Raw genomic sequence first — 12744 nt, forward strand, 5'->3', positions numbered from 1 at the left:
CTAAAGTGAAGAGGAGAAATGTGATATATTTTATTTTTCTGTTAGCTGTGGACTGAGTCAGGGAAAGATACAAAATTTGTTGAAAAAAGCCACATTTAGCAGAACTTAAATAGACAATTCTTTGCTGATGATCTTGCTGAGGGACTCACTGGAACAAATTTAGAGAAATACAAGCTTGCCAGGAACCATTAGAAATTACCTTATTTGATGGCGCAGATAAACGGTTTGGTGGGGGGGGGGGGGGGTTCAAAAAAATGTGTCAGAAAATCACCCTGATTCCTTTATGTGAAATTAGGCCTCCCATAATCTAATTTCATCCCTGACACTTGCTACTATTGGCTAATTTTAATCCATAACTTAATTTCTTAATTATGATATTTATTATTATTATTATTGTTGTTTTACTTCTCAGAGCGCTCAGTCTTGTTTGCTCTGGTTGATTCTATGAGAGCAGACAGCAGCCTGTTGTCAGACGTCTCACAGGGTCTCTTTTCACAAATTATAAGCTTTGGTATTTGGATGTTAATTATCATGGAAGACATTCAACGTTGACATCATCATCATCATCATCATCATCATCATCATCATCATCATCATCATCATCATCATCATCATCATCATCATCATCATCATTATTATTATTATTATTATTATTTCATATACACACAATGAATTAGACTGTTGGAAAAGAAAATTCCTAACATTGGGTTACAACAAGCACCCTTAGATGCCAAGAACCTTCCTAAGTATCTTAGTTATCCCTAGTAGTGCTGTTTTCTGGAGCTGCACTAAAAACATTTTTCATGAATATGTGCTGCTGACCCTGGGGTGCATCTAATATGCCCATATGTTTTTTATACTATTAAATGTAGTTATGGGTTGATGAAGAAGTGAGATGTCAAGGAAGTGCATTTCTCTTGAGATTGGTGTGGATAGAGTCAAAGTGGCTAGCAGTGACATCAAAAGCAGGCTACAAAAATAAAAGTGCTTTTAAGTGACTATAGAGGAAGTAATCAGCAAGGGTAATTAATAAGAAAATGAAACTGTATTTATTTGAGAAGGGTGAATGAAAATGTATTTATTAAGAAGGGTGAATCCTCAGAGATCAAAAGAACAAGAAGTGGGTGAAAATAAAATGTCAAAAACAGCAGTGAACAAGGCTTGAAGAGATGGGAAGAGGCCTGAAATTTAGATCATCGTAAATTATCTGTTATATTGCTATAACTCTCCTCTGTGTAAGTTAAACCTGTCATTAAGTAATATCAATTAGTGTTTACAGTACCAATTGCCATAACAGGGTGCAAACCTTCAAAAGTTACTTCAATAAGTATTAATCTGGGTTGGTAGGTTGGCAGAACTGCTAAAGGAGCCAGGTAAGATGTTTTGTGATATCTATTCCCGCTCTTTATGTTCTGACAGCAATGCTTGCAGTGACACTGGTACTCAGATGTATTAGTCTGAACCCAAACCAAGGGCCTTTTCCTACGATAAATATCAGCTGTATGATAAGGGGACACTTGTATACATGTACAAGTGCTGGTCTTCTTCAAAATGTCTTACATAAAACTGCACATATATGTGCAAATGTACAGTCAACTTTCACTGAGAGAGGTCACTAATATAATACACTAAATACCAGAAATATATAGAGGTCAGCAATTTCAAAAGACTCCTCCAGTTTAATTATAAATTTACTTTGTACTTAAGGCCAAAAAATTAGGCCCACCTTTTCTCTTTTAAATTAGTTTTAAGAATCACTTAAATACATCCTTTTGGTGTACTCACTATATCATAACACTTCTAGACTCCAATTTTCTCACAATATATGCTATGTGAGAATTCATTGCAAGGGTACCAAATTATAGTATTGTTACAGTTGTGATAGAATGTATGTATAGTGTCAATATATTCTGTAACAGATGAGTTACAAGCATATCAAACTGCAAGTTCTTAAACCAAATAGTCGTACAAAGTGAACGCCTAATATTATTGGTATGAGACATTTCGACGCAGCCATTTTGGCACCACCTATTTGGTAGTGTTGTTTCGACAATTGACTTATTTGACCTCAGACATTTCAATGTTTCTCTTGTCCTCTCTCTCTCTCTCTCTCTACCTATCTACCTACCTACCTACCTATCTATCAAACGAGTACCAGAACATACTATCATACTGGTTGAATATCCAGTCAGCCATGTCAAATCATCAGCATCCACGTAGTTGTACCCGTTCGTCTTATTCCCTGATATTGTTGCTGTAATCACACCATTTCATATTTTCAATTTATTAATTACTATAGTTTCTGTATTATTATGAAAGGGTCCTCTATAGTGTTTTTTCCTTAAATTAAAAAAACAAATTATTTCGGCACATATTCCAGTTTCTCCAGTACATTCTGATATAAGTGTTATGTAAATAAAACTTTGAAGTAAACCTTAGTGAAACTAGAGTAGAATATATGTAATAATTACCAAATATTTAGCAACTCTTTCTCACTCTACTCTGACTTGCATCACAGCTGAGATATTTTCATTTGTAAAATGGCTTTTTTTTTTCCTTCAAAAATGGAAAATAACATGTCACTACAAAAAGGCAGTCACATAAATTAGTCATACAGCAATGAAGGCATTCAAAGAACTAGGCATGAATCATATATTCTACTCTACAAATAGCTGTTGGCATTAGAGACAATCATCATTATTTAATACCCACTTTTCCAAGCTTGCATGGATCAGATGGAATTTGTTGAGGTTGATTTTCTATGGTCAGATGCCCTTCCTGTTGCCAACGCTCACCTGTCTCCAAGCAAGGTAATATTTCCCCATAGCCTGACATGTTTTCGAGGAAGATTGGAAATAAGCAACATTGTTTTTACAGCCATAGTGTCAAGACAAAGGTACACTCAAACATGCCCCCCCCCCCACACACACACACACAATGAGCTTATTTCAGTTTCCATCTACCAAATCCACTCCCAAGGTTTAGGTCAGCTTGGGGTTGTAATAGAAGACACGTGACCAAAGTGCCATGCAGAGGGACTGAACCCGCAACCACTTGATTTGAGAGCAAGCTTCTTAACCACAGTGCCATGCCTACACTTCACAGCCAAGCTTAATAACAGACAAAATCTGGTATATAGATATAAACTATGAAACAAATCTATTAAAACTACTATAATACAAATTCAATTAGTCAATAGATCAGCAATTAATCAACCTTGTTATATATTTCTTAAATTACTTCAAATACTTAACAAAAACTCAGTATGTTTTTATCTACTTGGTGTCTGACTACGGAATGCTTTCTATTTCAGCGCTATTAGAAACCAAGGGAAAAGTTATATTGGATCCACTTTTGAGGACTGGTCGTCCATTCGGAGGGCTCATAAATGACATAAAGCGCCGTTATCCATATTACCGAAGTGATATAACAGATTCATTGAATTTACAATGTCTAGCCGCCTTTGTTTTTATATTCTTTGCATGTTTGTCACCATGTATTGCCTTTGGGGGGTTGTTAGGTAAGTCTCACTTCTTTATATCTTTTTATGTCCTTGCATTTGTCAACATATTATGTCATAAACAATAATTAGTTTTTGGACAAACAATTCACTATTGTTAAATATTTCTGGTTCTTTGGTATACTCTATTTTTTTCTGATATAGAACTTTTATTACAAAAACTGACACCATTATTTTTATTATTATTATGCTTGGCTACATGTGTGCTCATATATTTATAAGTCTAAATAATAATAATAATAATAATAATTATTATTATTATTATTATTTATTATTATTATTATTATTATTATTATTATTATTATTATTATTATTATTATTATTATTATCACTATTATTATTATTATTATTATTATTAAAACAGCAACTTTGACTTTCATCATTAGTATGCTGGACAAAATGCCTAGTGGCATTTCTTCCAACTTTACATTCTGAGTTCATATTCCACTGAGTCAATTTAATTAACTAAACTCCACCACCACCACCACCACACACACACCCTCTAAAATTTCAGCCCATGTGCCTATAGTAGAAAGAATTATTATTATTATTATTATTATTATTATTATTATTATTATTATTAAACAATCCAGATGTTTTCATAGCAGGCATCTTGATTCATTTATACTAATTTATTATTATTTTTAACATTTACTATTGAAATTAACTCAACAAAATTATATTTATATGCATAATTATTTCCTGTTAGCTTTTTAATATTTCCTTCATTAAATATATTTTTGGCACTAAATGTATCAGTTGTTTTGCATGCAAATGGTATCTTTGAACTATGCCATTTCTAATCAAATTATGTTTATACAACAAATGTATATGTATCTACTAATTCTTTCATCACTTCTCTGGCAAGTACAAAAAAGGCTTTGCTGATGAAGTCTGAACAAACCCGATCTACTCTTGGAGTTGTTTCCTGTACTTGTCAGAAAAAGAAAAATAACATCAATCATTGACTAATATTTTTTTCTTACCATTATTATTTATAGCTCAATTTTTAATGCTTATTGCATAAATTCTTTAACAACTTATGGAATTATATTTACATTTCATTACATCTATTTGCTACCATTGTCTTTTATTCTCCATAAGATAACCTGTAAATTAGTAAATATGTAATAAAAATATGTACCATATTTTAATGTGTATAAGGAATCCTTTTTGTCAAAAATTAGGTTAAAAAAATATGGGAGTTTCTTATACATGGATAGTATTATAATGTGGGAGAATGTACAAAAAAAAACAACAACAGACGAGGACAGATGGTGTAAACAACAAAAGGATGTATTAGTTTGACGCTCAGGAATACAGAAAGTCTTTAACGTTTCGAGCTACGCTCTTCAACAGAAAAAATATGGAGAAAACAAGGAGAAAAACACGGAGAGAAAAAAATTGAATGGTGTTTGGTCAGCGATTGATCAATCCCTTACAAAACCTTTTTTCCAAATTTTAAGCCCCAAAAATGAGGGTTTCCTTATACATGAGGGTTCTTTATATATGTTAAAATACAGTTAATTTACAAGAAGTAATAATGCAGCTCACATTTTCACATTTACATGCTTGTTTCCTTTACACTTCAAAGGAAGAGGATCAACAGTCCATCCTGAGCCATAGGCGGCTCATAAGACCAGTTTCCTGGATTCTATGGTGCTTGTATTTTCCCCTGGGTGGAATGCTGGTCTGTTGCAGGATACATATTTTTGCCAGCTGAGTGAACTGAAGCTTTGTGAAATGAAGCGCTTTGCTCAAAATCACATCGCATTGCCCAGTCAGGGACTGAAACCACAACCTTATAACCATGAGTGCATCACCCTAACCACTAAGCCACACACCTCCACCCTTTGCACTTAAATACCTGATATTCAGGAATCTCAGTACAAACTCAAATAAAAATTCTGCTTTTATGCTTCTAAATGTAAATGTATATGTGAAAATATGAGCTGCATTTCTATATACTCATTGCACATCACACATCTTCATTCAGTCATGTACACACACACACACACACACACACACACAAACACACACACACACACACACATATAATTAATAAAATTATTTTAGATATCAAAGATATTTATCTTAATTGAAATCATTCATTCTTTATTAGAGATCTTGAGATATATATATATATATATATATATATATATATACACTTCTAAATTGCTACAATAATTGCAATAATTAATTAGTTTGATATCCTGATGAATATACACTTAAAGATGTCAAAAAGGCGTTACTTAGATTCTATCAATTGTGTCTTTTGTTTCCTGTTCATTGATTCAAATATCCTGAGTTCGGTATTAGTTATTGTATTGAATATACACTTAGAGATATCAGAGATTTGAGATTCTAATTTCTATTAATTATGTTTCATTTTTGCATATGATTTACAAGTTTCTTGATATGAACTTGTGTATTGAAACATATCTTGTTGTATCTCTGGTGGGTCATTATACCAATAATAAATACATGCACTGGTTTTGTTTCACTTATTTATTTTTATTTGTCGATTTGTTCAACCTTTAACTAATTAACTAATTGATTGTCTAATAGCTGATTGATTGAGTGATTGACTGAACAATTAATCAAACAATCAATTAGTTAATGTTTAAATGGTTAATCAATTAGCTAATAAAAATAAAGAAGGGAAATAGAAACAGTGTATGTGTGTTTATTACTGGCATAATGACCCTCCCAAGATACTACAAAATATCAATTGTGTGTTTTTCATTTCCTTACTATTGATTCAAATAATAATTTTTGGTAACATTTAAACATGTTATTTGAAAACTTTCTAAGTTATCTTTACTGTTATGTTTTTATTCTCTGCACTTTGCTGTCCTTTCTTTTATTTTTCCTCTTTTTAAATTTAATGAATGCTATTATTACATTTTGTTTCTTTTCCTTTGCATACATTTTCTGAAAGAAACAGAATTTCGATGTTGATTTTTTAAAATTTTTTTCTTTGCTGCAATGACACTTATAACTCATGATCTATAAATTTATTTTCCAAAACACTTGAAAGTATTCTCCTCACATACATATTTACTTAATTAGTTATTTGTAACTATCCAAAGGGTTTTTTTAACTCACTATTTGCACTCTTATTTATAGCTTTACCTACTTCAAGTTTCACTTTTTAAAACAAATTATTTCATGCCCCTCAAATTTTCTAAACTCTAATGTCATAATTAATATTTACCTCAAAGTATTTTTAACAGTATTCGTTTTTAAGTTTAATGTGTTATGCCATGCATTAATGTCAAAACAGTGATGCAAACTTTATAGTTGATTCAAGGCGGCGAGCTGGCAGAAACATTAGCATGCTAGGCGAAATGCTCAGCAGTATTTCATTTGTCTTTATGTTCTGAGTTCGAATTCCACCAAGATCAACTTTGCCTTTCATCCTTTCAGGGTCAATAAATTAAATACCAGTTGCATACTGGGGTCAATCTAATTGACTGGCCCCCTCCCAAAAATTTCGGGCCTTGTACCTAGAGTAGAAAGGAATATTTACAGTGGATTTAATGATTCCAAATTAGCTCACAAAACAGTAAGCTAAATACCAACTTTAGAAACTCAGAAGTTCTGTGTGGTAAGAAGCTTGCTTCTCAACCACATGGTTCCGGGTTCAGTACCACTGCATGGCACCTTGGACAATTGTCTTCTACTATAGTCTCAGGCCGACCAAAGCCTTGTGAGTGGATTTGTTAAGCAGAAACTGAAAGAAGCCCATCGTATATATGTGTGTGTCTGTGCTTGTTCCCCCCATCATTGCTTGACAACCGATGTCGGTATTTATACGTCCCCATAACTTAGCAGTTCAGCAAATGAGACCAATAGATAAGTACTAAGCTTACAAAGAATAAGTCCTGGGGTCGATTTGTTCTTCAAAAGGCAGTGCTCCAGCATGGCTGCAGTCAAATGACTGAAACAAGTAAATGAATAAATGAATCCAGACAGCTTTTGAAAGAATTTAAAAGACTAAGATTCTTTTTCTAATATTTTAGCAATAGAATTAAGGATAATTAAGCATAAAACTTGTTTTAAAAGAAAAAAGCTGACAGGTCACATTTGTAAGCCAATGTGATCCTTTTCACTCATAGTTTTCCATCAGTAGGTTTGTCTCCTTTTTATAACAATTAAGCATGTGGCCAAGTGGTTAGGATATTGACCTCATAACCATAAGGTTGTCGATTCACTTCCTGGATTGAGTGGCACATTGTGCCCTTGAGCAAGGCACTTCATTTCACATTACTTCAGTTTACTCAGTTGAAAAATTAGTACCAGCTTAATGTTGGTGCTTTCTCTCCCACCAGCTATCACATCCTCAACATTTCACTGAGTTCAGGATGGGAAGACCAAGGGAGCATCTGTGTCTGCTCACAACTACACAAGACCTTAAAACATTAAAGAAAGCATGGTGCTTATTACTAATTTCCTTGTGAATGATGACTATGCATGCCTTGCATACTTTCTGTAACAATTAACAAGAACTCTGTTATTCTAGTCCTTTTGATGACATCTTGTACAACTTAATTCCTTTCATTAGTAGTACTGTTTGCTCTGGAACTCTAAATATTCTTATCAAACATCAAAACATGATATCTTTGGAAATATATATCTATATAGCTATCTAATTGTGGAGGTGCAATGGCCCAGTGGTTAGGGCTGCGTACTCGCGGTCATAGGATCGCGGCTTCGATTCCCAGACTGGGCATTGTGAGTGTTTATTGAGCGAAAACACCTAAAGCTCCACAAGGCTCCGGCAGGGGATGGTGACGAACCCTGCTGTACTCTTTCACCACAACTTTCTCTCACTCTTACTTCCTGTTTCTGTTGTGCCTGTAATTCAAAGGGTCAGCCTTGTCACACTGTGTCACGCTGAATATCCCCGAGAACTACCTTAAGGGTACACATGTCTGTGGAGTGCTCAGCCACTTGCACGTTAATTTCACGAGCAGGCTGTTCAGTTGATCGGATCAACTGGAACCCTCAACGTCGTAAGCGACAGAGTGCCAACAAGCTATCTAATTACTTTCCTGACAGTTAGAATGCCAATTGGTTGATGAAATTTCTCTTTTATAAAAAAATTTGTTGCTTGTCTGACTTGCTAATCTGAGGATGTTACGTATGTTTGAATTCGTATGGCTTTTTCTTCTAATTTTGTTCTGGTTGACATTAATGTCTAACCTTGTCATGTCACTAAAACAAATGCTAGTTACAAATCAATGCTCTCTTCTTTTTTTCTCAGTACCACAGTCATGAAAACTTGTAAAAGAGACACCTACTATCTCCAGCTGGTAGCATTTAGCCTCCTGCACTGATATTTCTGTTTAAGGATTGTCAGTCGGGATTAATTTCCAAGGTTCTGTTGCTCTGTCATTATCTCCTCTAAGGTCTCACTCAGAAACATAAGTCATGTTTGTTAATTTTTTTCCTGTTTCAGCGGAAAAAACCAATGGACTTATGGGGGTAACAGAAACTGTACTGAGTACGTCGCTGTGTGGACTTATATTTGGCCTGTTCAGTGGACAGCCCCTTATGATCCTAGGAGCCACAGGGCCTGTTCTAGTATATGAGCAGTCTTTATACAAGGTAAACTACTTTCAAAATATTTTATTATTTCTGTTTAGTATTCTTACCATTTTTTTCTGTAAATATTTGTTTCTGTTTTTTGTGCAGGCATGGCTGTGTGGTAAGACATTTGCTTCCCAACTACATGGTTTTGGGTTCAGTTCCACTGCATGTTACCTTGGGCAAGTGTCTTCTACTATAGCCCTAGGCCAACCAAAGCCTTGTGAGTGGATTTGGGAGACAGACTGAAAGAAGCCAATCATGTGTGTGTATGCCTGTGTCTATATGTATTTATATATATACACACATGGCAAGCTTCTGTACAGTTTTTGTCTACTAGTTCTACTTGCAAGATATTGTTTAACCCAAGGCTATAGTACTGTGCTTATCAAAGTGGGTAGGATTACCACCTGGGGTGGGAGAAACAGTGGAAAATTCTATATAGCTACTGGGGACAAATAAAGGCAGTTAGGGATGACATATATACCTCCTAGTTGCCCTAGTTTTCAAAAATATTTTAAATTTCATTGTGTGTGCAAATCATCTGGTAATATTAGAGGTTGAAATTTTGTTTCAACATTCCATTATCATATTGATGAGTGCTCTTAATGGAATCAACCAGTCAGCAACAGTTTTTTTCTTTCGTTTTGTTTGTTTGTGGTGTATTTAATTTGGCTGAATCTTAGTAAGGCAGCACTGAGAGAGCATCAGTAAATGAAAGAGGGTGATAGTTAAAAAAAGGTTATGACTGTGTGGTTAAGAAGTCCATTTTATAGCCATGTGTTAATTAAAGCAATTAATTAATGATGATCAGTTACTAATTTTAATGAAACACAAGCAAAACATTCTGGGCACCCTAAGCGTGTACGTTCTACTAATGATGTATGTTGAATGTGAACCCAGTTGTAAACCACATTAATAAACACCAACTACGACCAATTTGTAGAAGTAGAAATACTTACGATACAGCTAGCATGGTAACAACACTGGTAAATGGTGTTGGGACTGCCTTATATACAAACAAATACGATAAATGCTGTTGCAGAGAAAAATCAAAATGTCCTTTGATGAATCTCTGTGAGTGCAAATCTTATATATAAAAGTACCGTGCACACAGGGGAGGGCCCTATGTTTACATTGGGCAGACGGCTGATTCATTTAAGAATCGTTATCATAACCATGTTGCCAGCTTTAAGACAATCAATAAGAGACATTCAACATCTTTGGCAGATTTTGTATGGCGAATGAAGGAGGATAAAATGAAGTACAACATTAATTGGTCCATTGTAAGGTATGCGAAACCATACAATATAATTTTCAGGAGATGCCATCTCTACTCGAGGAATCCTTGTCTATTCTGTAGACTAATGAGAAGATAATTAATAGAATTAATAAAATAGAAGATAAATTAATAGAATTTTGAGATGCCTACACGCATATAAATGTACTTTCGCACAATGCAGTGAGAAGGAATTTTGAGTAACCGTTAACTTAATTTACTTTAAGGTATGGATGACTTAAGTTTACTTTTAACCTCCCCATTCTTATAAATACCAAGTAGATAACTAACTCGCTTTATGATCATGAGTGCACCAAACCTTACGTGTGCGTATGCTCACATTTTTGTGGATGCTTGTATGAGCAAGTGTACTCGCACCATGCAGCTGCCTGAGGGTGTTCATACACCATATCTATTAATGGTTATTTTTTATACTTTTCTTGCTGGATTGTGTGTCCATTTCTCTTTTTGCCATCTGTGATTTTATTTTTGATCTTCTATATAAATGAAGATATTTCCTCTGTCTGGCTGCTTTTCTTTCTATAAAATGGAAAGTTACATTGCGGAACAGTTATTTGAACGAGTTGTATTTATTTATCACCCAACAAGATACATCTGCACCACCAGATGCTTCTGAACCAGTTGTTGAGTGTCCCATCCAAGAGGAATCAATGCTAGATGTGTCGAAACAATTGTCGTGATTAATAATAAATTCTCTTATTTTCCATCTTCCGTCTTTCATTTGCCATATATGTATATATGTGTGTGTATATATATATATATATATATATATATATATATATATATAATTCTAACAGTCTGGTTTTCACTTTTTATTATTTTCAATTTTACAATATTGAAATAAATTAGTACTTTCATGCATTACACAATCATCAGGTTTATGTAGTGACACCTATGTCAATTGTGGAACACGACTGTCACTACATAAACCTGATGATTGCAAAATGCATGAAAGTACTAGTTTATATCAATACTGTAAATATCAAAATACACACACACATACATATTACTTTTGATTCACCAGTTCTACAGTTCATGTATGGAAATATAATTTTAAAATTTATAATATATATGTCATTGTGTTTGTGTTGGTTTTAAACTCATATTGATATTTTCTATTTTTCCATCTCTGTCACACACTCTTTCTCTCTCTCTCTTTTTCAGTTCTGTGAAAGCAATGATTTAGAATTCCTGCCTATGCGTTGTTGGATTGGATTCTGGGTTACTGTGATAGCCGCAGTAGTTGTGGCCTTAGAAGGCAGCTTTCTCGTGAAATTTGTTACCAGATTCACAGAGGAAATTTTTGCTATATTGATTTCTCTTATCTTTATCTATGAAGTCATTAAAAAATTAACAGATGTAATTATTTTTACTTATTCTTATTTCTTTCTTTTCTCCTTCTTGCATTCACATCAGTATCACCTAAGATTTTTATAATTCCTTTGCTTGCAACTTCATTACAGTTTAATAGTATATTACTGAGAGCTATATATGTGTATATATATATATATATATATATATATATATATATATATATATATATATATATATATATATTTGAAAGAATGAGTAGAGCTGGCTTTTTTGAGGGGATAATTTTTATTTCAATCTTAATAATAATAATAATAATGATTAAGATTAGAATAAAAATTATCCCTTCAAAAAAGCCATCTCTAATCATTCTTTCAACTATATATAATACTGTACCGAGAACTTTCTCTTTATTATTCTACTATATAAATATATATATATATATATATATATATATATATATATATATATATATATATAATGTTTGTTTTTATGTTCAGTTATAATAAAAACAATTTCACATTAATCAGATGGATTAATCTATACTTTTATAGAGTACAAATTTATTATTCTTGAACAAGAATATTATTGACAGTGACTTCAAAGTTTCAGTTAGTTAAGTTTATTTATATATATATATATATATATATATATATATATATATAAAGTTAATCAAATTAGGAGAGGCAGTAACTATGACATTTTCAGATCTGCTTAGATTGGTGACATTGATGTGATCAGTTAATGTTCAACTTCAACACCTGTTGGTTGGGATTCAGAACCAATTCTATCAAGTGGGTCACCATTCTGGAGAGATATAGGAAGGATTGGGCACCACAATACAGCATTCCTCTTTGATTTTGTTTTTATTATATTATATTTTTTTAATTTTCTTAACTAAATATTTTTTTCTTTACTGTAATTCACACCTACATTGTCCATCATTGTTTCCTTATATATTGAAATATATTTTTTTATGTGCTTGAGAAGACCTGTCAAGCCAAGTGAAATAAATCATAGT

The 12744-nt window shown here is 33.1% G+C and overlaps 1 protein-coding gene across 29 annotated transcripts in view; it reads left to right on the forward strand.

The window, feature by feature from the left end:
* The window catches only part of LOC106871495 (anion exchange protein 3), a 746335-nt gene that overhangs the window by 714211 nt on the left and 19380 nt on the right, over positions 1–12744 (forward strand). For all 29 annotated transcript variants that reach the window (XM_089359039.1, XM_089359081.1, XM_089359088.1 and 26 more), the window contains 3 exons: positions 3314–3520; positions 8985–9133; positions 11577–11771. In XM_089359039.1, the coding sequence (XP_089215165.1) occupies positions 3314–3520; positions 8985–9133; positions 11577–11771 (551 nt within the window). The remainder of the gene's footprint in view (positions 1–3313; positions 3521–8984; positions 9134–11576; positions 11772–12744) is intronic.

The sequence above is a fragment of the Octopus bimaculoides genome, chromosome 1, assembly GCF_046866305.1.
Source record: "Octopus bimaculoides isolate indiv1 chromosome 1, ASM4686630v1, whole genome shotgun sequence".
Classification (NCBI taxonomy): Eukaryota; Metazoa; Mollusca; class Cephalopoda; order Octopoda; family Octopodidae; genus Octopus; species Octopus bimaculoides.